This window comes from Salmo salar, chromosome ssa12 (genome assembly GCF_905237065.1).
Source record: "Salmo salar chromosome ssa12, Ssal_v3.1, whole genome shotgun sequence".
Taxonomy (NCBI): Eukaryota; Metazoa; Chordata; class Actinopteri; order Salmoniformes; family Salmonidae; genus Salmo; species Salmo salar.
This window is the reverse complement of record NC_059453.1, coordinates 51682551-51708836: the sequence shown is the minus strand read 5'-3', so window position 1 is coordinate 51708836 and position 26286 is coordinate 51682551. Positions and strand designations below refer to the sequence as shown.

Below are 26286 nucleotides of genomic sequence, written 5' to 3'. Positions count from 1 at the left end.
GAACACAACTAAATATGGCCTCCAATTAGAGACAACAACAACCAGCTGCCTCTAATTGGAGGCCATTGCCAAAAACCAACATAGAAGTAGAATAAACATAGAAATATAAAACATAGAACAAAACCCCAAAAACATCAAAACACCCAAAACAAACACCCCCTGCCACGCCCTGACCAACTACAATGACAAATAACCCCTTTTACTGGTCAGGACGTGACAGGTTTAAAATTAGTTTCGGTCATCAAAAAAATTCGGTGAAGGATGCTAGTTTATCTAACACAATTGTACAGTTGGGTGTTAATGTTAAAAAGTAGCATATATGCACAGCAATGCTCAGTTTATTTGAAAGATTTTCTTGTCACACGAAATGCATACTCACTGGAAATACATTTCTCCCAGAGCCGCAGATAACATATTTAGGCCTCTACATGGAAGTAAAATGACACGACAACAATGTAAAAAATATAGAAATTAAGAACTTTATTCCGAGCTTAGGGCTCACTATTAATACTCATTCTATTTTTGAATTGCATGTTGTTGGAGGTTCCAGAGGTAGTCGTTGGCAAAGTTCATAATCTGAGTCATGGCGTTCAGTATCAGGATATCCATGTCGTTATCCAGCATCCCCTCCTCGTGGTAGTTCTTCACCGGCAGGATGCAGTTCATGGGAAGGCCTAGCTCATTACTGCAGATCTGCATCTGAAAAATGTTGGAGACAAAAAGGGCTGGATCAGTTTTTCTTGAGTGATGATCATTGAATCATGTCAGCACCACCAAGATTTAATGGCTGACTACATTGCAGACATTTCATTGTGTCAACCGATGGTTGCGTGCCACATCATCAACTGTGCAGTTGGGCATCAGATTGCCTCATCATATTATATGGTTAGTTGACATGTTAAACACTTGTCCAGGCAATGTGACATTTGTTCAGGTCTGAGGTCATGTGATTTACCTTCTCTTTGATCGCCTTGCTGTAGAAGATTCTCTTCACATCCTTGTTCACCACGTCACAAGCCATGTCTGGCATGGTCATGACAAGAACTTGAGGGATTTCTGCCATAGAAATGAATATTTAATGAATAGAAGGACTGGCATAAGTAACACTGTATCATGTAATAGTGAAAAGTCAAGCGCTACAGCTGAAAGGTGACAACTGATCGCCAGACATAGTTGTAGTTACCATTGAGAAACAGAGTTTAAAGAGCTTACTTACTCAGTCTGCTGGCTTCTGCCCTGACGTTCTTCATCTTGTCTATGACATCCTTTTGCATGCGAGAGATTTTGTCTGCTGACACAATACTCACCAGGCAGTGAGTTTTGTCACTTAAGCTGGGATTCTGAATGAATTCCTTTTTTTGATCCGATAATGGGTGGAAAGGATTGAACTGGCCAAGAAAATATAAGATTTGTTAGTGTGTGTGTGTGTGTGTGTGTGTGTGTGTGTGTGTGTGTGTGTGTGTGTGTGTGTGTGTGTGTGTGTGTGTGTGTGTGTGTGTGTGTGTGTGTGTGTGTGTGTGTGTGTGTGTGTGTGTGTGTGTGTGTGTGTGTGTGTGTGTGTGACATCTGCATTACCTCATAGCCCTCTGGTAGATGGCCCTTCAGCGCATTGATGATGTCATCAGGGTGCAACCCATTTTTTTGTGTTTCCAGACCCATGACATCATTGAATGCAAAGGGAAGACGTTTTTCTCCTGAACGGCCTTGAATGTAGTGTGTGTCATACTGAAAATACATTTTTTATTTAATAACGTATCTTTTTTTTCTATGGAAAGGATAAATACCCTCACACTCAGAAACATGAAAAGTATCCCAAACTGAGGCTCAGAATCAACAAATATATACACTGTGTGTACAAAACATTAGGAACACCTGATCTTTCACCTGAACTCTACCTACAGTACATATACATATTACCTCAATTACCTCAATAGTAAAAATAAAGAAAAACCCTTGAATGAGTAGGTGTATCCAAACTTTTGACTGGTACTGTAAGTATTCAGACCCTTTACTCAGACCTTTTACATAAAATTGATTTAGGGCACAATGCCCCGAAATGTGCAAAAAGGTGAATAAAGTAAAAATGCAAGACCACCGTTTTGGTTTTTAACTCAAAGGATATAACTAAGCAGTAGAATACATATTTTAAACTGGGTGGTTCGAGCCCTGAACACTGATTGGCTGACAGCTGTGGTATATCAGACAGTATACCATGAGTATGACAAAACATGTATTTTTACTGTTCTAATTATGTTGCTAACCAGTTTATAATAGCATTAAGGGACCTCAGGGGTTTGTGATATATGGCCATTATACCACGGCTAAGGGCTGTGTCCAGGCACTCCGCGATGTGTCGTGCCTAAGAACAGCCCTTAGCCGTGGTGTATTGGTCATATACCATACCTCCTTTGGCCTTATTGCTTAGATATAACATTTCTACTGTGTACATTTCTACTTTGTATTCTACTGTGTAGTTACATCCTTGGCATTTATCTAGGCTTGATTATGTGATGTAATCAACTAATTTATGTTTTCTTTATAGCCAGATTTGTGTGCTTTCATTTGCCTTGTCCCTTTTCTTTATACACCGTTTCATATAAACATTTGTAAAAGATATACATTTGTCTCCATTAAAAAAAAAAAGTTTCCAATAGTCTGAATGTATTTATTCTTTCCATGGTCCTTCTTTTGCAAACCTACGCCCCTGTGATTGACTAGATTTTGCATTTAAAACAGCGCAGACAACCTCTCTTTGTTCCTGTATGTCCCTCTTCATGTCTCTGTTCTGCCTGTGTGTAGCTCATGAAATACTGTGTCTTAGTGTACCAGGATATATTAGGGAGCCATATTCCATACCTGCATTGTGTCTGTGTTAAATGTATTAGGCACTGCAGCTTACTGTCATGGTGAAGCTTGTGCCAGAGGTAGAAGCTACCAGGGCACCACTTGTTGTCCGATTTTGGAAGACATTGTTGACTGAGTTGATGAAGCTGGACTTTCCTGCACCGACTGGTCCATATAGCAGGCATCTGAGCTGGCCCACGTCAGGATCACTCAGTTTAAAGCTCCTCAGTTCATCCACCATGCGGTCTCTCTCTCCTTTACTGTCAAATACAATTAAGAGTACCTGTTACTTCTTGCTTTGTTTACCCGGCCACTGTTTCCAAATGCAAACCTTTTAGCATTTGTGGCACAGATTCAATGCAAAACAGTTGCCATAGACTGCTTATAATTATATACAGCGAAATTGCATCAATATAACACCAGGACTTAATTGATTTAAGATGGTGGGAAACTGATATCAGCAATTTAGCATAGCACACTATTCACACAACACAACCCTTGTTAGTGATTTTAATGATAACTCACGAGTGGTGCAGCGGTCTAAGGCACTGCATCTTAGTATGCGAGGCATCACTACAGACCCTGGTTTGATTCCAGGCTGTATCACAACCGGCTGTGATTGGGAGTCCCATAGGGTGGCGTACAATTGGCCCAGTGTCGCCCGGGTTAGGCTGGGGTAGGCCGCAATTGTAAATAAGAATTTTTTCTTAACTGACTTGACTAGTTAAATAAAATGTAAAAAATAACCAAAACTTTTGTTTTACTTTCTTTCATCCTCCATATTTGGTCAGTCGGTACAGTACTTACCTCCAACTTGTTTCCCTCCATTCTTTGTCAAATTCTGTGTGACACACATAGAACACATTTTGATTAAAATCACAAAATTATTGTTTTACACATTCCAATACCCACCATCTCTTACTTTCAAATGTTGATTACAATGACACATAATTAATGAGTAGGTTTACATTATATCTAACTAGGCAAGTCAGTAAAGAGCAAATTCTTATTTACAATAACCCACTGCTCCCCAGTAGGCCGTCAACTGCCTCGTTTAGGGGCAGAATGACAGATTTTTAACCTTGTCAGCTCGAGGATTCGATCCAGTAACCTTTCAGATACTGGCCCAACAGTCTAACCACTAGGCTACCTGCCGCCCCTACAGGGTATGTACTATATAAGTAAAACCTTGGGGCTGTGGTCAATGCATGCGCTAAAACGGTGTCTGCAGGTTCCCAGAACAAGTAAAAAGAATTGGGACCGATGCACTGTGCTTGAACAGAATTTGCACTCACACCTGATATTCACTATCAGGGGTTGACTGTATTTTACAGATATGTCATATCTCTCTTACCCTTCTTTGGTGGTGATGGTGTCCGTGCTGGTGTTGATTCTTCTCCACCCATGTTTGCTTTTCTGAGAGGGAATGTAACAGGGTTGGGGTCAATTCCAATTTAATTAGAATTTCAACAATCTTTCAAGTTATTGAATTGGAATTAGACTGTTTAGACTTCAAATGTTTTACAATTTCAATTAATCTGTGGAATTGAATTAAATTGGAATTCAGTATTTCTACATTTCCCAGTTAATGGAATGTATCAAATATTGACTGCAGGATTTGTTTTAAATACTTTCAACTTGTATTTCTATAGTCCCAGTATAGGTAGGCTGTTTGATTAGTCACATGATCAGCCTGAAAGCCTGAGGGAATTGAATTTGTATTTGTGGAATTGTTGTGACCTAAAATAGAATTGGGAATTTCATTCTTGGAATTTATCTAACATTGGAATGGAGAGGAATTTAATTATTTCTGAATTTAAAGACTGACCTGGAATTTGAAATGAAGTAAATAGAATTTACAGAGATTTAATTAGTGGAATTAGAGGCTCAGTGCAGTCAACTTTATTTTCCTGTGTTTTATATATACTCCCACACTATGAGGTTGAAATAATACGGTGTAATTGTGAAAATTATGATAATGTCCTTTTAGTGTAAGGCCGCTTGAAATTTCAGCCTGTTTTGGTGGGATGGAGTGTTGTCCTCCCTGGTGACATCCCCAGGAGGTAAATTAGTTAGTAGACCACTAAGAAAGAGCATTCCAAACCTCTCTGCCAATAACAGATAGTTTTCACCTCTCCACTCAGACCACTCCCAGACAGTCCTATCAACATTTTAGCTTGAGAAATAAAAAAATCACAGAAAGGTACTTAATTGTTAGCCAAAAATGATTTGATAGTGAGTTAAAAACGGCTGCATTGGACCTTTTACCTCAACCCTGGAACATAAAAATACTATTTGGGTTGAATAGTATGTCATGTCTGCACTGCAGCTATTAAGGCTAGGTGGATACCAGTATTACAATATGTTTTCCATGGCAAAAATGAAAATACGAAGCAGACCAAACTCTTTGGTCCTTTAAATACCTGCTGTATGTAAGATAGTGTGCTACAGCTTGAAAAATAGATACATGTGACTCTGGATGGCAAGATAATGATGTTTGTTTCCAACATTAGGGCTGTTTTCCTAAAGAAGTTTAATCCACTTCATGTTTTGTTTCCTTGCCACGTTACTCAGGAATATTGTGATATTGGTATCGTCACGGCCCTAGTAGCTACACTACATGGCCAGATGTATGTGGGCACCCCTTCAAATTATTAGATTCAGCTATTTCAGCCATACCCGTTGCTGACAGGTGTATAAAATTGAGCACACAGCCATGCAATCTCCATAGACAAACATTGGCAGTAGAATGGCCCATACTGAAGAGATCAGTGACTTTCAATGTGGCACCGTCATAGGATTCCCCCTTTCCAACAAGTCAGTTCGTGACATTTCTTCCCTGCTAGAGCTGCCCTGGGCAACTGTAAGTGCTGTTATTGGGAAGTGGAAACATCTAGGAGCAACAACGGCTCAGCCGCAAAGTGGTAGGCCACACAAGCTCACAGAACGGGACCACGAGTGCTGAAGCGTGTAAAAATTATCTGTCCTCGGTTGCAACACTCACTACCAAGTCCCAAACTGCCTCTGGAAACAACATCAGCACAAAAACTGTTCATTGAGACCTTGATGAAATGGTTTTCCATGGCCGAGCAGCCGCGCACAAGCCTAAGATCACCATGCGCAATGGCAAGCGTCGGCTGGAGCAGTGGAAACAAGTTCTCTGAAGTGATCAATCACCCTTCACCATCTAGGATGAATCTGGGTTTGGCGGATGCCAGGAGAACGCTACCTGCCTCAAGGCATAGTGCCAACTGTAAATTTTGGTGAGGGAGGAATAATGGTCTGGGGCTGTTTTTCATGGTTCGGTCTAGGCACCTTAGTTCTTGTGAAGGGAAATCTTAACGCTACAGCATAAAGTCACATTAGACGATTCTGTGCTTCCAGCTTTGTGGCAACAGTTGAGGAAGGCCCTTTCCTGTTTCAGCATGATAATGCCCCCATGCACAAAGCGAGGTCCATACAGAAATGGGTTATCGAGATCGGTGTAGAAGAACTTGCCCTGCCAGCCCTGACATCAACACCATCGAACACCTTTGGGATGAATTTGAACGCCAACTGCGAGCCAGGCCTAATCGCCCAACATCAGTGCCCGACCTCACTAAACAAGTCCTCGCAGCAATGTTCCAACATCTAGTGGAAAATCTTCCCAGAAGAGTGGAGGCTGTTATAGCTGCAAAGGGGTACGCCATATTAATGCCCATGATTTTGGAATGAAATATTCGAAAAGTAGGTGTCCACATACTCAAGGATCAGAAACTGTTGCAAGTGATGTTAAATGCAGTAATACAAGCAGTACATGTACAACATATGTGGAACTGTCCTTTAACTGCACTCATTGATGTCTGTTTTTTTACTCTTTTTGCAGTTCTACAATGAGAAAAGAAGGCAGTTCAGCCTGGTAAAGAATTCTCCTTATGAGATGGTGGAGAAGGTAGCTTCAGACATCGAGAAGCTACTGGCCAAGAAACGCAGAGCACTTGATGTAAGTCAGCAATTTGACTTCTATTTATTTCACAAAAAACATTACATTTAGTGTCAGTTTGACAGACACAGATTTAGCTCAGTCCTGGGCTAAAAAGCAGTGAATCTCCATTGAAAATGCTTCTTAATCCAGGATTCCCTACTGGATATTTCACACAAAATGAACACATTGCGTTCGCAATACTAACATATTCCATGGCAAATGAAATTATTTGATAACCTGTTTTCAATAAAAAATTTATCTATACTGAACAAAAATGCAACATGCAACAATTTCAAAGATTTTACTGAGTTACAGTTCATATAAGGAAATCAGTCATTTGAAATATATTTATTGGGGCCTAATCTATGTATTTTACATGACTGGGCAGGGGCACACCCACTGGGGAGCCAGGCCCAGCCAATCAGCTTTTCCACACAAAAGTGCTTTATTACAGACAGAAATAATCCTCAGTTTCATCAGCTGTCTGGGTGGCTAGTCTCAGACTCAGACAATCTCGCAGGTGAAGAAGCCGGATGTGGAGGTCCTGGGCTGGCGTGGTAACACCTGTTCTGCGGTTGTGAGGCCGGTTGGACGCACCGCCAAATTCTCTAAAACAATGTTGGAGGCGACTTATGGTAGAGAAATGAACATTAAATTCTCTGGCAACAGCTCTGGTGGACATTCCTGCAGTCAACATGCCAATTGCACGCTCCCTCAAAACTTATGGCGTTGTGTGACAAACTTCACATTTTAGAGTGGCATTTTGTTGTCCCCAGCACAAGGTGCACCTGTGTAATGATCATGCTGTTTAATCAGCTTTTTGATATGCCACATCTGTCAGGTGGATGGATTATCTTGGCAAAGGAGAAATGCTCACTAACAGGAATGTAAACAAATTCGTGCACAAAATTTGAGAGAAAAGCCTTTTTGTGCGTATGGAACATTTCTGTGATCTTTTATTTCAGCTCATGAAACATGGGACCAACACGTTACATGTTGCGTTTATATTTTTGTTCAGTATATTTAGGAACAAAAAATGCACCCCAAACCAGCTTTTCAGGTGTTTGTGAAAGCAAAGACAGGTGTAATGCATTTTTAACAAGTTACAATTAAATTTGTGTTACAGTAAAAATGTGTTATTGTATAGTTTAATACATGTCCAGGAAACTGCCCCGTAATGTAGAAGATGTATAGGAACGATAGAAGACAAGGTTACAGATTTCCTTTGTGCACAAATTATAGGCAGCTTCTACAAACATTGCAGTATAGCAATTCGATTTTTCCTTTTGCAATGCAAATATTGTACTGTATATCGATCAGGACCTCTACCAATTTTTCCTATCACCAGAATAAATTGTTTTGTATTGTTTATAAAATAGAAAATACAAAATGTGAATAGACTTACCTTGTTGGTACTAGTTCCTCCTGAGGCTGAGATTCTGATATAGTTCTGAAGAAAGGATTTCACCAGCACCTATTTATACCTGCACAGTAGAAAGTGAAATTCAAGTGAGGAGGACTGTCTAGCTCTTCTATTTCTCTAGCAATTTCTTGTAAATGGGGCCATTATAGTAATTGAGGGACCATAGTTTTACTTTCAATATAACTCTTTCACTTTTTGTTTACAAATAAGAGCATCAGGTGGTTATGTGGTTTAGACAGAAAGACAAACACCCAGCTCTTATAGTCTTCTAAACCCATTACATTTCTATGAAGTCAGGCTGTTTATGAACACAATTGTTTATCTTTTATCAATGACATTACAAGTGAGAGAAGGTCAGTGAACTATTAACAAATATTTACAGTATTATATTATGCAAACTGCTGTCATAATATGCTTATGTTTCTCATAATACTTGTGTGGTTAATTTGTCCTGAAACTCCCAGTACGTATAGAGTTCATCCAGGCTACTTTAGAAATGGGCTTCTGAGGTGAAATAGAACCAGAACCACCATTGTCCTCCGTCCTCCGCGAGCACTATGAGGTAAAATAGAGCTAGCAACCAGTATAGCAACCAGCATAGCAATAGATGCTTTGGTTCATTGTGTAGGCCGGTCAGGATTTGACAGGTTCTAGTAACGGCCCTAGCAACAGACGCTAACAGCTAATTGAATCCCGTTGTGACCCAGGGGTGGAAACCATTTGGCAGTGGACACTATTTCACATAGCAGGCCTTGTTATAAATAATGTGAATATCATTTTTTAGATATCCCTCCCATTCAACTAGGCCTATTGAAAATAAAGGGCAGGACCTTTGTTTTCTCTGTTCTCTAACCTGAACTCTTGAACTTGCAGAGGCTGGCCAGTGAAGCAGAACGTGTCCAGTGAGACCATCCCTGGCATGACAGCGTCAAAGTAACACTACTGTAACACCCTACCAGCAGACTGTCTGTATTTGTAATGTATAAAAGATTCAGCAGGGGTTCATGACACTAAGCACATCCCCTATTGATGTAATGATTATATCAACAGTAAATGTTCACCCAATCATCATGCACTCCTCAAAGTCATCAATGACCTCACCGCTGCTAGTACTGGTGCCCTCAACATCCTGATTCTCCTTGATCTTAGTGCCACCTTTGACACTGTGAGCCATCATATCCTACTCAGCAGGCTGGAGGGTCTGGGTGTTGAGGGCACTGTAGTCTCCTGGCTACAATCCTACCTCACCAACCAGACCTCCTACATCTCCCTCAATGGCCACATCTCAGACTCACTGCAGTTACACTGGGTGTCCCCCAAGGCTCTTTTCACCATCTACATCCCCCTTTGGTCAGATCCTCCGTCACTTCAACCTTAACTTTCACTGCTACGCTGATGACACACAGATCTACCTAGGCACCAAATCCATCCTCAACCCACCTCTGACCCACATTGAATCATGCCTCTGCAATAAAAACCTGGATGCAACAAAACTTACTATCTCAACAGTGCTAAAACGGAACTCCTCCTCATAGCACCAAATCCATCCTCAGCAATGTTGGCAGCCTCACCATTGACGACACCACTGTCTCTTCCTCCCCCCATGCACGCAACCTTGGTACCATCCTGGACTCCACCCTCTCCTTCGACCACCACATCCAGCAGACTGTCAAATCCTTATTCTTTAACCTCTGCAACATTGACAAAGTCAGGTCTCCTCCCATCTCGACTACTTTACTCTCAGGCATCAACTTATGCTCCCTCCATAAGCTCCAAATGGTTCAGAACTCTGCAGCCTGAATTCTCACCCACACTAAGTCCTGGCAGCACATCACCCCTGTCCTCCATGAACTCCACTGGCTCCCTGTCTCCCACCGGATTGAATACAAGATCCTCCTCCGGACCTACAAAGCTCTCCACCACCTTTGTCACCCCCCCCCCCCTTATGCCTGGTTGCATAAAACACCTTAACGTTAACAGTGCTGCCAACTCTCACACATTGGACATGAGACACATGCACTTGACCCTCTTCTCACGCTCACTTGCCACACCTCCTAATTCTCACATAATGAAAAAAATTACTGCTTTTATCCAGAGTATCAATCTGCAACTTTTCAACTGTGCCTCCAAATTATTTTGAAATTGGAGCCTGATATTCTACATCACAAGCATTGTAACTTCGGCAGCTTCACGATCGCTCATGCTGTAAACACAGTCCATTTCAAAGTGAATGGCACAGATCCATATATGGCAATTATCTATTTGTATATAGGCCTACTGCATCTCTGATTGGTTATGCCACACCGCAGGGAGTCAGGAAGCAGGTTTAGAAGGTGAGTTTAATAATAATAAGAATGACGATAATACAAAACAGGAGATGCATACTAAACGTAACCAATACTGCCTTATGACAGAGGCTACTGAGGGCTATGTGAAGAGAGAGTAATCAGGGTGGTGATGACGTCCAGGTGTGCGTAATGATGGGGAGCAGATGTGTGCAATGGTTGCCAGGTGTGCACAATGTGGGTTGCCAGGACCGGTGGTTAGTAGACCGGTGACGTTGAGTGCCAGAGGGAGGGAGCAGGAGTAGTCGTGACAGCTGACATTCGCAGATTCTGCTGTTACGATCCTCGAGTTGCCGGTAGGTAATAGGCTACACCAGGGGTAGGCAACCTTTTCCATTTGGAGTGCCAATTTATCTTAACATTTCTACCGATCTGCGTGCCAGTTATAATTTTCATATGCACATTTTTGTGGAACAGTTTCATTTAATTTATAATAAAGTCTTTGTATCTCAAAATCATTAACATGTGGTTAATCAAAATTTTAAAAGTAACTAATATTGCCATTGACAAGTATATAAAAATAGCCTACATAAAGACAACAAATAAAAACCTTGCAGCCGGCAGGTAGAAAATATCCTGATAAAAGAAAATATCATAAGTCACATTCGCTTCGCATGGCTTGTCTGCAAGGAACTTGAAACATTGTATCAACTATTAACTTGGGTCCAGCATGAAGCTCACACTAGTAACTTGCAACATTGGATAAAATATTCTGGGCCCTCTATTTGCATCAGGGATAAGAAGTAATCAGGTAGGCCTATTTTATGACGTTTCCACCGGATCAGAGCATTACTATTTTTTCACTTTCACGCTGAGTGGTTATCAAAAGAGAGCTGGAAAGATTTTTCAAATAGGCTACGTTGAGGAACTATTGTAATTCTCAATGGATCTAAAAACAGACTTTGTTTACTTGCTGTTTGAGGTGAAGAAAAAATTACTTTGAGAAGCTCCACTGAGGTGGTAAGTTTTTCATTTTTTTATTTCACCTTTATTTAACCAGGTAGGCTAGTTGAGAACAAGTTCTCATTTGCAACTGCGACCTGGTCAAGATGAAGCATAGCAGTTTGACACATACAACAGAGTTACACATGGAATAAACAAAAACATACAGTCAAGTTAGTAAGGCACATTTTTTAAATTGCACTAACTGGACACACAAATAAAGTTCTAAACCCAAGAAAACAATGTATAATATACCTCCTCCATCTCCTGTAATTTGAAAAAACTAATTTGTATTGAATAATGTCCCAAAAATGCTTAACTATCACTCTTCACTCTTAATCTCTATCTAACAATGTCACAAAGCTTCTCAACACATAGAACCCCCATAATGCTCTGTGGCACAATCCCAATACAACACACTAGATTCATTCTCTGATCCTACATCTATGATTGGATGGACAACATATCAGTTCATACTGCAAAATCTTTGATTGGTTGGAGGACGCCCTCCGGAAGTGGTCATAATTACTATGTATGTCTATGGAAGGGGGTGAGGCCTACCAGCCTCCTAGGTTTTGTATCGAAGTCCTCTAATCAGCCTCCACTGGTCCAGATTGTTATTGTGGGTACAACGTTACCAACACATTTCCTAATGAAGCCTGTGATGTATATTCCTCAATGTTCATGGATGAGTCCTGGGTGGATGAACCAAGGACAATGTCAATCATTGTTACATTTTTCTAAGGAAATGTGTCTTTGTTTTTGCATCATATGCTCAAAACATTACAAAGATTAAAGGGATAATCCACCCAAAACCACGTATTCCTATTATTAACAGTGTTAAAATGTTAAATAACACTAATATGTGAAAACAATATTTTATGTGGACAAATGTTTCCTTTTGTTGTTATAACAAGGTTGGTAGCAACATGTGAAAATCTACCTCAGCTCAAGTTGACTACAAAACCCTGAAAGCAATGCTCTCTCTTTGGGCAATAGGTTTCAGACATCGCCTCCCTCAAGTGTCCCTCAGTCTTCTCCTCTTGGCCATTCGGCACTGAGTAATATGGCGCCTCTTGGCCAACAAAGCCAAAGCTTGGCTTCTCCTCTTGGCCTTTCGGCCCCAATTTCCCCACAGGATGAAGCCAACCCTCTCCGCCCGCTTTACGCGGAATACCTTGACAAACTAGTCAAGAATTTCCCCACCTTTGACCCCGTTCCAAGTCAGCCAAACGATACTGAGACGTTCCTAGCTGACATAGAGGACGCTTTGGGTGGCTACCCGAACGCTACGGGTTCTGACAGGGTTTACCTGTTGAAGCGAACGTCAAATAGACACGTGACGAGGTTCATTCGTCTACAACAGCAACACGTGCTAAATGACTACGCTAAACTTGCCACAGCTTTGAAATTAGAATTCAGTGGTTCTGCGACTCGCAAACACGATAGCTCACTGGCTAACACGGTCAAACAAGCTCGGAACGAACACCCACAAGCTTACTATCATAGGCTTCGTTCAGCTTACTTTGGCCTACTCACTGAAACAGGAATGGAAGAGTTGTTACCATTCAAACAAATGTTTCTGTTGAACATGTATCCCACCTTCATTACCTACTTGGGCCCTGCAGCCACATTGGCTTGCCTATCTTACAACTCAGAGAGCTTGCAAGCACAGCTTTTGAGGCATCAAAAGTTCACAACGTTAAGAGCCCTGACCACTCGGTTTTGAAGTTTGACCAGGAGAACCCACTCCAGTTAGAAGGTGCATTATCAGGTATTGGAGCGTTGAGAGATGACGCACAACAACGGTTTCTACCACGAAACCACGAATCCAATAACCACCGCGGTCGAAATAACTGTAAAGTACGTCGCCATCAAAACGACTACCGCTACAATCGACCTGTTGCCTACGTTCCTGCACCCAACTCACACAAAGTGTCAGAGCACAAGGGTAACAAAGGGTTGAAGGACGATCAAAACGTAGACCAATGTTCTACAGAAGTTCCACTACGTGAAGAACTAAAGCGAGAAACATTTGAGAAAAGGGTAAAACATAAGTCACAAGGACTAGACAGGGAATTACCGGACACCAGGTCCGCAGGAATTAACACCCATAGCAAGGACAGTAAAATTCCAATTTCTCCCGCTCTCATTCGAGACCCATCCAGGGCCCGCTTGATCAAGAAACAGGGCTTTGTCTATAGACTCTGATACAAAGGTTGCGAAGAAAAAGGTCAAACGCTTCGTTAAAGCCAAGCCCACACAAAATCTGAAAAGCGATCTGCTTCCACCTTGAATAGAAATGGCACATCATGTCGTTGCGAACGACCACTCCACTTTGTGGGGAATATGTCCACTAAACACGAATCTAAACGCCCATACCTGGAAACGGTCCTGGAGGACTGCTTAACTTGTCATGCGCTAATTGATTCGGGTGCGACATTATCACTCATCTCTCAAACATTGTTCGATGATCTCAAAAGGGCTTTGAAGCCAACTAAACGTTGGTTAAAAGTGGAACGATGCAACACTACACTTCAAGGGGTCACTCAGACTTTACTCGCCTCTCACATTGAGAGTCGCTGAAACTACACTTCCAGGACGTATCGCTCGTTCACCCTGTGTATGTTACCAGCCTCGATTCTGTACCCCTGCTACTACCTTCGCCTCTCCCGAGCCCGTACGGGAGTTGCAGCGATGTGACAAGTCTGTAAGTACTACCAATTGGATACCATGAAATTGGAGAGAAAAAAAGGGGTAAATTTAAAAATAAAAATAATATACTGCTCAAAAAAATAAAGGGAACACTTAAACAACACATCCTAGATCTGAATGAAAGAAATAATCTTATTAAATACTTTTTTATTTACATAGTTGAATGTGCTGACAACAAAATCACACAAAAATAATCAATGGAAATCCAATTTATCAACCCATGGAGGTCTGGATGTGGAGTCACACTCAAAATTAAAGTGGAAAACCACACTACAGGCTGATCCAACTTTGATGTAATGTCCTTAAAACAAGTCAAAATGAGGCTCAGTAGTGTGTGTGGCCTCCACGTGCCTGTATGATCTCCCTACAACGCCTGGGCATGCTCCTGATGAGGTGGCAGATGGTCTCCTGAGGGATCTCCTCCCAGACCTGGACTAAAGCATCCGCCAACTCCTGGACAGTCTGTGGTGGATGGTGGATGGAGCGAGACATGATGTCCCAGATGTGCTCAATTGGATTCAGGTCTGGGGAACGGGCGGGCCAGTCCATAGTATCAATGCCTTCCTCTTGCAGGAACTGCTGACACACTCCAGCCACATGAGGTCTAGCATTGTCTTGCATTAGGAGGAACCCAGGGCCAACCGCACCAGCATATGGTCTCACAAGGGGTCTGAAGATCTCATCTCGGTACCTAATGGCAGTCAGGCTACCTCTGGCGAGCACATGGAGGGCTGTGCGGCCCCCCAAAGAAATGCCACCCCACACCATGACTGACCCACCGCCAAACTGGTCATGCTGGAGGATGTGGCAGGCAGCAGAACGTTCTCCACGGCGTCTCCAGACTCTGTCATGTCTGTCACGTGCTCAGTGTGAACCTGCTTTCATTTGTGAAGAGCACAGGGCGCCAGTGGGGAATTTGCCAATCTTGGTGTTCTCTGGCAAATGCCAAACGTCCTGCACGGTGTTGGGCTGTAAGCACAACCCCACCTGTGGACGTCGGGCCCTCATACCACCCTCATGGAGTCTGTTTCTGACCGTTTGAGCAGACACATGCACATTTGTGGCCTGCTGGAGGTCATTTGGCAGGGCTCTGGCAGTGCCTCTCCTGCTCCTCCTTGCACAAAGGCGGAGGTAGCGGTCCTGCTGCTGGGTTGTTGCCCTCCTACGGCCTCCTCCACGTCTCCTGATGTACTGGCCTGTCTCCTGGTAGCGCCTCCATGCTCTGGACACTACGCTGACAGACACAGCAAACCTTCTTGCCACAGCTCGCATTGATGTGCCATCCTGGATGAGCTGCACTACCTGAGCCACTTGTGTGGGTTGTAGACTCCGTCTCATGCTACCACTAGAGTGAAAGCACCGCCAGCATTCAAAAGAGACCAAAACATCAGCCAGGAAGCATAGGAACTGAGAAGTGGTCTGTGGTTACCACCTGCAGAACCACTCCTTTATTGGGGGTGTCTTGCTAATTGCCTATAATTTCCACCTGTTGTCTATTCCATTTGCACAACAGCATGTGAAATGTATTGTCAATCAGTGTTGCTTCCTAAGTGGACAGTTTGATTTCACAGAAGTGTGATTGACTTGGACTTACATTGTGTTGTTTAAGTGTTCCCTTTATTGTTTTGAGCAGTGTATATATATACATTAGTATCAGTCCAAAATTTCGACACACCTACTGATTACAGGGTTTATCTTTATTTGTACTATTTTCTACATTGTAGAATAATAGTGAAGACATCAAAACTATGAAATAACACATGGAATCATGTAGTAACCAAAAAAGTGTTAAACAAATTAAAATAGATTTTAGATTCTTCAAAGTGGCCAAACTTTGCCTTGATGAGAGCTTTGCACACTCTTGGCATTCTCTCAACCAGATTCATGAGGAATGCTTTTCCAACCGTCTTGAAGGATTTCTTTGAAGAATCTAAAATATATTTGTTTAACAGTATTCAGACCCCAAGCTTGTAGCGTCATACCCAAGAATCGGGCTGTAATCGCTGCCAAAGGTGCTTTAACAAAGTACTGAGTAAAGGGTCTAACTACTTATGTAAATGTGATATTTCAGTTTGCAAACATTTCTAAAAAATAACTTTTGCTTTGTCATTATGGGATATTGTGGGTAGATTCATGAGGAAATGTTTTTCTTTAATCCATTTTAAAATAAGGCTGTAACAACAAAAGGTGGAAAAAGTGAAGGGGTCTGAAATGCCCCACCCCTATCTATCATTATTCTCTGCCTAACACCTATTTTTGCACTTGCAACTGCAAACTATTTTTCAGCCACCCACTAACCCCCACTTTTACCGTCACACCCTAGGCTTTCTAAAACCACAAGCTCCTCCCCCCTCGCATCCACAGGATTTCCTGCCTCCTTCTAACAGTCTTTGCTGGCTGGGGTTGTTCTCAGTCAAGCTTGCACCCTTAATATACTTTTAGCTACATATCATCACCATTACTAGTTTTAAACATGAACACTTCTTATTCCATTTACTATTCTAATTTCACTCAATTCTAATCTCACTCTAACCCAATTCAATTACTCCAGTTACATCTTAAACATCCAACATCCCACCATCCTCTTATTTCAACATTCTAACATATCACTATCAGCCTAAGACCTTATCCTCCAAGCCTAATAGACATAGTCCAAATATACTGTACCTTAAAGCCAACATCTCATTCTTAACCATTTTACTACATTTCTTTAGTCAGCCTTTAACCTTTAATTATTATTTTAATAAATTCCAGTCCCAAAAATGTCAATTTCTCTCTGTTCATTCTTCTTTGTGCTCCATGTGAGTGTAAGTAAAACTTCTTCATGGGTGTGTGGGTGCGTGAGTGGGGCCTTCCTATTCATACTTTCTGCCTCTAAAATGTCACAGAAAACTAGGCCTTAGTCTGCCATTCTGAGAGTATGTATGTATGTATGCACTGAGTATACAAAACATTAAGGACACTTGCCTGTCATAGACTGCCCAGGTGAATCCATGTGAAAGCTATCATCCCTTATTGATGTCACTTATTAAATCCACTTCAATCAGTATAGATGAAGGGGAGGAGACAGATTAAGGAAGGATTTTTAAGCCTCGAGACAATTGAGACGGATTGTGTATGTGTGCCATTCAGAGGGTGAATGGGCAAGACTAACTATGTAAGTGCCTTTGAATGGGTTCTGGTAGTAGGTGCCAGGTGCACCGGTTTTTGTCAAGAACTGCAACGCTGCTGTGTTTTTCCCTCTCAACAGTTTCCCGTGTGTATCAAGAATGGTCCACCACCCAAAGGACATCCAGCCAACTTGACACAACTGTGGGAAGCATTGGAGTCTACATGGACCAGCATCACTGTCAAACGCTTTCGACACCTTGCTGTTCTAAGGGAAAAGAGGGGAGGGGGGGTGCAACTTAATATTAGGAAGGTGTCCTTAATGTTTTGTACACTGTGTGTGTGTGTGTGTGTGTGTGTGTGTGTGTGTGTGTGTGTGTGTGTGTGTGTGTGTGTGTGTGTGTGTGTGTGTGTGTGTGTGTGTGTGTGTGTGTGTGTGTGTGTGTGTGTAATATTTCAATTGTGGAGGTTAGTCATAAAACTTACAGTACTATAAAACAGAAGTTATCAAATGCACTGCACACCACAATAGCATTAAATCAAAGGAACACAAATCACAAAGAGCTGAAGTGAAAAATATCAATAGCATTTAATCACCAAATATCATATATAAACATTTAGAGATCATTTTTTTCATGTAGCAGACAAAATGTTGTACAACGTTGGCCTTCTTCCGTTGACTGATTTGAGTCATCTGTACAAAACACGAGGTGACATGGACGACTGCGCACAAGGAGAGGAAACGTTGTCCCAAGCAAACAACAATAGCAGCAAACCAAACCCAAAGTAGCAGGGCAGGAAAATGGTCAATTTCACACATTTATCAAGAGAACATCCCTGGTCATGCATACTGCCTCTGATCTGGTGGTCTCACTAAAATAAATTGCTTCATTTGTAAATGATGTCTGAGTGTTGGAGTGTGAGTCTGGCTATCTGTAAATAAAAAAAACAAGAAAATGGTGCCGTCTGGTTTGCTTAATATAAAGAATGTGAAATGATTTCTACTTTTACTTTTGATACATTTTATATTTAGCAATTACATTTACTTTCTATACTTAAGTATATTTAAAATCAATTACTTTTAGACTTTTACTCAAGTAGTATTTTGCTGGGTGACTTTCACTTTTACTTGAGTCATTTTCTATCAAGGTATCTTTACTTTTACTCATGTATAAAAATCGGGTAGCCTACTTTTTCCACCACTGCGCAAAACAAACTCGCCCACTGGAACCTCTTCCCCAGACAAGACGTGTGGTTAGTAGCTACTCTAGAGGAAATGGGCTTCCAGAAAGTTGTTCAACAATCTTGGGAATATGGCCAGGATATGGATTACATCCAACTAGTTTCTTCTTGGGCTGTCAACCGTCAAACAGCTACATGTCATTATTGGCTATGCCGCTATGATACTAGGCTGTGATACTGTGATGTAACTAAATAAAATATAAATACATAGCCTCTTGCTTATTGGTAATGTCAGAGATGGATTTGCATAGCTATCGTTGAACCTGAAGAACGGTTTTATCCCTGCTAGCTAACGTTAGCTAGCTAGCTCCTAATCAAGCAAACCTGACGACATGTTTGATGCATGTTGCCAGCTTGCTTTCAATGTTTCAACTCGAAATGGCTAGCTACTTTCATTGTTTGTTGTGATTGACTGGCAAAGACAAACCCAAGAAAGACCCACCTCAAACCACACCCCCAAGACAACTCTTGTTTGCCTTCAGTCATGGCCGCTAGCATTTCTTAATGAGCATTGATAAAGAATTTGGCCAAAGCAGGAAGTGCAGTCGCCCTTTAAGTCCAATGTAGATGAATTAGCATGAGTGCCAGTCTGTTTGAGCTATCATGCCAACTCTTTGTCACTCAATGTCATTCCAAACAGTGACTGACTGCAATGAAGTTGGCATGATAGCACAAACAGACTGGCATTCAGGCTATAGATTAGGTATAGCTGAATGTTCTGAGCTAGGTGACCTCACCAAGGCATCCTGATAGACATTGGTCCACTGAACCTGCTTGGCACGGCTGCCTGCCAGGACCATCGGGCGGCCCAGCACATCCAGGTACTCCTGGTAACAACACACAGGAATAGCAAACAGTCAGGCATCAGCTGTGTAGCAATACTGATGTTACACATTCTGAAGCTTCTGTCCCAAATGGCACTCTATTCCCTTTATAGTGCACTACTTTGGACCAGGGAAAACAGGGCTCTGGTTAAAAGTAGTGCACTATGTAGAAAATAGGGTGCCATTTGGGACGCTACCATGCTGATGTTACACAGGAAACTGAAAAGTATTTCACATGACTACATGCTGTTGCTGATGGAAAGATGCTCAATAAAGTTTGTCCAACTTTATATCTTTGCCTGTCATCCAGCTGTCACAGTAATAACCTCAGGGTAATAATATAAACGCTACATTAGAGTCAGTCTCCGGTAAACAACAACAATTCCAGGAAGCAGTGCCAGGAGGAGAACTGGCTGACCCAGGATCAGCTGTGTAAGAGGCACTAGACAAACCCACCTGGGTGTTAATCCTTAAGGCACAGATGGAGCGGATCTCAAAATAGAAACCTAGAGGGAGAGCAGAGAGAGAGAGGGATAAAAAGAGAGATAGGATGAGAAACAGAGCTCACAATTATGGCACAGATGAGGGAGAGTGAAGATGGAGGTTGTGTATCAGGCGCTTATAAACTAGGCTAGGGGTTATAAACTGAAGGACTACAGTAACTTCTCTTAAGCAGACAAGTGTCATGTTTATTAGCGCACAAGGAAATGAAAACGGCAATTTTGTTACAACCCCCTACTGCATCTATTTTTGGACAAGAGGGATCTTCACTGATGCTGGTTAGGAAAAATAGCCCCTGCACCGATCCCACTCACCTTCATTGGCACACGCAATCCACTGCAAGGGTGTGACATCATAGTTGTGCTGCCCCAAAGAGAATGAAAAGACCTGCACCTAAGAAGAAAGATAATTCAAAGAACCCATTAATCTTTATTCAGGGACATTAACACAGAGATACACGGCCAACTGTGGTTTCCATTGTGGTATCATTTGACAGGAAATCCCATTTGGAAGATTCCTGTAATCAGGAGGAAATAAGCAGGAGGAATTTTTTAAACCCTAGTGAAGCATTTATGGGTTCCAAGAATGAAGTCATCAATGAAAAAGTGATTGAAATTTCAGCTCATGTGTTTTGTGTGTGTGTTTAGTTTCTGAGAAACTGACCATTTTGTTGGGCCAGTTGTACTGCTCAAAGATGTCCTGAGCTCGATCCTCTCCTCCATCAGTGAACAGCATGATTATTTTATTGCAGTGAGCTCGCGGGACATTCGTCTTCTAGAAAGAGAAACAGAAAGCGTGTGTGCTAACATTAATACAAAACACAGCAAGTGAATGATTAATACAGAATGTAAGTATGTGACGAATAAAGCAGGCAAGAGTGGAACACTGTCTATGTCCCAAAGGGAACACTATTTAAAAATAAGGCACTATAAAAGGGAAGAGGGTGACATTTGGGACGCAGAAAATATGAGACAGAGGGGGGTTATTATGGAACACTTCAATTGTGCAGACTTTCAGTTTAGTTTCACAACCCAGCATATTTCCAACCATTCATATAACCATATAACCATTCACATTTAAGTCAACTTTTATTGCTTTACAGTATATTGCATTGTCGTGAAGGAAAGGACCAAAGAGATCCTATAATTCTAATAAGGACATCCTGTATTCCTGTAATAAGGGCATCCTGTATTAATGTAATAACAGCATCCTGTATTCCTGTAATAAGGACATCCTGTATATCCTGTAATAACAACATCCTGTATTCCTGTAATAACAACATCTTGTATTCCTGTAATAAGGACATCATATTTTCCTGTAATAAGGGCATCCTGTATGTCCTGTTATAAGGGCATCCTGTATTCCTATAATAAGGACATCCTGTATTAAGGACATCATATTTTCCTGTAATAAGGACATAATGTATTCCTGTAATAAGGGCATCCTATATTCCTGTAATAAGGGCATCATGTATGGCCTGTAATAAGGACATCCTGTATTCCTGTATTAAGGACATCATATATTCCTGTAATAAGGGCATCCTGTATGTCCTGTAATAAGGGAATCATGTATCCCTGTAATATGGACATCATGTATTCCTGTAATATGGACATCATGTACCTGGGTAGTAGCGGGTGACCCCAGTGGCGCTACCAAATGCCTGCCAGAGTAGTGAAGGATCCTCTTGACTGTTCTCCATAAACACCTTCTCCAGCGCCTGGGTCCAGTTCAGCTCATTTAGAATCACTGGGGCTGAAGGGGAAGACCATGTAGAAGACGGATTGGTCTCACTTACAGTGCCTATAGAAAGTCTACACACCCTTGAACTTTTTCACATTTTGTTGCGTTACAAAGTGGGATTAAACTGGATTTAATTGCAATTTTTTGCCAACGATCTACACAAAATACTCTGTAATGTCAAATTGAAAGAAAAATTATATATATTTTTAAAAGATGAATGGAAAATTAAACACTAATATACCTTATTAAGTATTCACCTCCTGAGCCAATACATGTTAGAAACACCTTTGGCAGCGATTACAGCTGTCTTCTTGGTTAAGTCTCAAAAGAGCTTTTCCCACTGTATTGTGCAAAATTTGCCCATTATTCTGTTGGAGACTATTTGACTTGAGCTCATTTTAGTTGCATAATGAGTCCGTTTATGATTTCATAATCCCATTATCAGTAGTAATAACTTGTTATTGGTTAGGATGTTGGAGCAGGAGAGTGTTATTGCAGCAACAAAGGGAAGTCCAGAAAGTCTTTGAATGTCCAGATACACCAAATGACCAAAGGTATGTGGACAACTGCTCGTCGAACATCTCATTCCAAAATCATGGGCATTAATATGGAGGTCCCCCTTTGTTGATATAACATCCTCAACTCTTCTGGGAAGGTTTTCCACTAGATATTGGAATATTGCTTCCATTCAGCCACAAGAGCACTAGTGAGGTCGGCTCGCAATCTGCGTTCCAATTCATTCCAAAGGTGTTCGATTGGGTTGACATTAGGGCTCTGTGCAGGCCAGTCAAGTTCTTCCACAACAATCTCGACAAACCATTTCTGTATGGACCTCGGTTTGTGCACGGGGGCATTGTCATGCTGAAACAGGAAAGGGCCTTCCCCAAACTGTTGCCACAAAGTTGGAAGCACAGAATCGTCTAGAATGTCATTGTATGCTGTAGCGTTAAGATTTTCCTTCAAAGGAACTAAGGGGCCTAGCCCAAACCATGAAAACCAGCCCCAGATCATTATTCCTCCTCCACCAAACTTTACAGTTGGCACTATACATTGGGGCAGGTAGCGTTCTCCTGGCATCTGCCAAACTCAGATTTGTCAGTCGGACTGCCAGCGTGATCCATCACTCCAGAGAACGCGTTTCCACTACTCCAGAACGCCACAAACTACACCCCTGTATTTCATATACATAATACACCCACGACAATACGACAGTGTGGTCAAACCCACTGAATCATCCAACCGAACAATTTTTTGTTGGTGCATAAGGATGGGAAGAGTTGTTATTTGTGAGCTCTGCTGGTTCGTACACAGCGAGTGAGCCAGTGGTGGTGAGGCTCACAGAGGGAGTCACTGCTGCTGGGATGGCTGGGGTGGGGTGGTGGGGCGGGGGAGGGAGGGAGGGAGGATGGGGGATGAGTCCACAGGCCCTGTCCTGCTTCAATGGGCTAAAAAAGTGGAATGTCAATGTGTGTAGGACTCAGCAGTGCGTGAGAGAGAGTGTGTGTGTGTGGGGAGGGTGGGGGGGGGGCTTATGGGTAGGCCATGGTGAAGAGGTGGGGCTTTAGGTGGAACTGAAAGGTGGTGATGGACTCAGAGTCACAGAGGGAGTTCCAGGGCCTGATTACAGTACCTTAGGTAATCATTTGCATAGAGCACCTCAAATATTTCCTTAGGAAAGGGAATACTTAAGGGGGTTTACTGTAGTTTGAAGGCATGTATGGCAGAAATAGTATTTACATAGGAGACGGCTTAATTCACTGACTAAAGGTCTCGTCAAAGAGATCGCATTTGTTTTGTGAGATAGCAAAATATAACTTCTATAATGAAGACAGGACAACCAAACTGCTTCAGAAGATAATACACCACGTTTCTTCAAGTTACTGTTTTCTCAACTTGTTTCAATTACTTTCTAGCATGTCAAGCTAGTTTACAGAAAAGCCAGCTAACTAGCAAGCTAACTTTTCCATGGATTAAGCTCCTTCCACAAAAAACAAAAACAAATCTAATTTCCTGCAATTCTACATATTTTCCAATGGCTTTGGCCAATGAACAGGGTGGAATAAAAATTGTAAACAATTATTTTATTTTTTAAATCACAGGTCTGATGTAGGGATGCACAAAATATCGGTAAGCATATATCGAAATCGGCCGATATTAGCTAAAAATGCCAACATTGGAATCAGCTCTATGTACAGTGTCAAGAAAAAGTATGTGAACCCTTTGGAATTACCTGGATTTCTGCATAAATTGGTCATCAAATTTGATCTGATCTTCATCTATGTCACAACAATAGACAAACATAGCATGCTTAAACTAATAACACACAAAGTATTGTATTTTTCTTGTCTATATTGAATACATAATTGAAACCTTTCACAATGTAGGTTGGAAAAGTATGTGAACCTCTAGGCTTATGACTTCTCCAAAAGCTAATTGGAGTCAGGAGTTAGCTAACCTGGAGTCCAATCAATGAGACGAGATTGGAGCTGCCTTGCCCTATAAAAAACACTCACAAATTTGAGTTTGCTTATTCACAAGAAGCATTGCCTGATGTGAGCCATGCCTCAAACGAAAGAGATCTCAGAAGACTTAAGATTAAGAATGGTTGACTAGCATGAAGCTGGAAAGGGTTACAAAAGTATCTCTAAAAGCCTTGATATTCATCAGTCCACAGTAAGACAAATCAAATTCTATTAGCCACATGCTCCGAATACAACAGGTGTATAGTCGGCGCAGTGAAATGTTTAATGCTTACAGTGAAATTCTTACTTACCAACAATGCAGTTAAAAAAAAATACGGATAAGAATAAGAGATAAAAGTAAAAAGTAATTAAAGAGCAGTAGTGAAATAACAATAGTGAGACTATATACAGGGGGGTACTGATACAGAGTCAATGTGCGGGGGCACCGGTAACTTGAGGTAGTATGTACATGTAGGTAGAGTTATTAAAGTGACTATGCATAGACGACAACAGAGAGCAGCAGTGGTATAAAGAGGGAGAGGGGGGGCAATGCAAATAGTCTGGGTAGGCATTTAACTAGATGTTCAGGAGTCTTATGGCTTTGGGGTAGAAGCTGTCTACAAGCCTCTTGGACCTAGACTAGGCGCTCCGGTACCATTTGCCATGCTGTAGCAGAGAGAACAGTCTATGACTAGGGTGGCTGGACTCATTGACAATTTTTAGGGCCTTCCTCTGACACTGCCTGGTATAGGTCCTGGATGGCAGGAAACTTGGCCCCAGTGATGTACTGGGCTGTTAGCACTACCCTCTGTAGTGCCTTGCGGTCGGAGGCCGAGCAGTGATACAACCAGTCAGGATGCTCTCGATGGTGCAGCTGTAGAAACTTTTGAGGATCTGTGGACCCATGCCAAATCTTTTCAGTCTCCTGAGGGGGAATAGGTTTTGTCGTGCCCCCTTCACGACTGTGTTGGTGTGCTTGGACCATGTTAGTTTGTTGGTGATATGGACACCAAGAAACTTGAAGCTCTCAACCTGCTCCACTGCATGAGAATAGGGCCGTGCCCAGTCTTCTTTTTCCTGTAGTCCACAATCATCTTCTTTGTCTTGATCACATTGAGGGAGAGGTTGTTGTCTTGGCACCACACTGACAGGTCTCTGACCTCCTCCCTATAGGCTGTCTCGTCGTTGTCGGTGATCAGGCCTACAACTGTTGTGTCATCAGCAAATGTAATAATGGTGTTGGAGTCGTGCCTGGCCGAGCAGTCATGGGTGAACAGGGAGTACAGGAGGGGACTGAGCACGCACCCCTGAGGAGCCCCTGTGTTGAGGATCAGCGTGGCGGATGTGTTGTTACCTACCCTTACCACTTGGGGGCAGCCCGTCAGGAAGTCCAGGACCCAGTTACAGTGGGAGGTGTTTAGTCCCAGGGTCCTTAGCTTATTGATGAGCTTTGAGGGTACTATGGTGTTGAACGCCGAGCTGTAGTCAATGAATAGCATTCTCATATAAGTGTTCCTTTTGTCCTGGTGGGAAAGGGCAGTGTGGAGTGCAATAGAGATTGCATCATCTGTGGATCTGTTGGGGCGGTATGCAAATTGGAGTGGGTCTAGGGTTTCTGGGATGATGGTGTTGATGTGAGCCATGACCACCCTTTCAAAGCACTTCATGGCTACAGAGATGAGTGCTACGGGTCGGTAGTCATTTAGGCAGGTTACCTAGGTGTTCTTGGGCACAGGCACTATGGTGGTCTGCTTAAAACATGTTGGTATTACAGACTCAGACAGGGGTTGAAAATGTCAGTTGCCAGTTGGTCAGCACATGCTCGCAGTACACGTCCTGGTAATCCATCTGGCCCTGCGGCCTTGTGAATGTTGACCTGTTTAAAGGTCTTACTCAATTCGGCTGCAGAGAGCGTGATCACAGTCTTCCGGAACAGCTGGTGCTATCATGCATGTTTCAGCGTTATTTGCCTCGAAGCAAGCATAGAAGTAGTTTAGCTCGTCTGGTAGGCTCGTTGTCTATAAATGGAGAAAGTTCAACTCTGTTGCTACTCTCCTCCCTATGTGTGGCAATCCTGCAAAGATGACTGCAAGAGCACAGTGCAGAATGCTCAATGAGATTTAGAAGAATCCTAGAGTGTCAGCTAAAGACTTACAGAAATCTCTGGAACATGCTA

General features: G+C 42.1%; 2 protein-coding genes across 4 annotated transcripts in view; both read right to left on the bottom strand.

Annotated features, from left to right (window-relative positions):
- Positions 1 to 320: 320 nt before the first annotated feature.
- Positions 321 to 8311, bottom strand: LOC106565178 (interferon-induced protein 44). Of its 3 annotated transcripts, XM_014132022.2 has the most exons (8): positions 8214 to 8311; positions 4199 to 4260; positions 3652 to 3685; positions 2900 to 3104; positions 1576 to 1725; positions 1217 to 1388; positions 956 to 1056; positions 321 to 699 (listed from the first exon to the last, which is right to left on the bottom strand). In XM_014132022.2, the coding sequence occupies exons 2-8, from the start codon at positions 4248 to 4250 to the stop codon at positions 517 to 519; spliced, it is 897 nt and encodes a 298-aa protein (XP_013987497.2). In that variant the 5' UTR covers positions 4251 to 4260; positions 8214 to 8311; the 3' UTR covers positions 321 to 516. The 3 variants fall into 3 exon arrangements, with proteins under 3 accessions (XP_013987497.2, XP_045547408.1, XP_045547406.1); XM_045691452.1 differs by lacking the exon at positions 4199 to 4260 and having other exon boundaries at positions 8214 to 8290; XM_045691450.1 differs by lacking the exons at positions 3652 to 3685; positions 4199 to 4260; positions 8214 to 8311 and adding an exon at positions 3370 to 3578.
- An 8534-nt stretch (positions 8312 to 16845) lies between these two features.
- The window catches only part of LOC123725647 (voltage-dependent calcium channel subunit alpha-2/delta-2-like), a 21334-nt gene continuing 11893 nt past the window's right edge, over positions 16846 to 26286 (bottom strand). Inside the window, exons 3-9 of the mRNA XM_045692119.1 lie at positions 21529 to 21660; positions 20572 to 20682; positions 20223 to 20301; positions 19864 to 19913; positions 19321 to 19410; positions 17555 to 17609; positions 16846 to 16871 (exon numbers count right to left, since the gene is read on the bottom strand). Coding sequence (XP_045548075.1) covers positions 16846 to 16871; positions 17555 to 17609; positions 19321 to 19410; positions 19864 to 19913; positions 20223 to 20301; positions 20572 to 20643 — 372 coding nt within the window. The 5' untranslated portion in view covers positions 20644 to 20682; positions 21529 to 21660. The remainder of the gene's footprint in view (positions 16872 to 17554; positions 17610 to 19320; positions 19411 to 19863; positions 19914 to 20222; positions 20302 to 20571; positions 20683 to 21528; positions 21661 to 26286) is intronic.

Bases quoted from the DNA above. Each gene is read 5' to 3' on its own strand.
- LOC106565178 (XM_045691450.1), bottom strand. From the start codon at position 3,476: ATGGGACTCCCAATCACAGCCGGTTGTGATACAGCCTGGAATCAAACC. The intron at 1,057-1,216 runs GTAAGTAAGCTC...TTTCTATGGCAG, and splicing joins GGCAGAAGCCAGCAGACTGA to AAATCCCTCAAGTTCTTGTC. The intron at 700-955 runs GTAAATCACATG...AACATTTTTCAG, and splicing joins GCAAGGCGATCAAAGAGAAG to ATGCAGATCTGCAGTAATGA.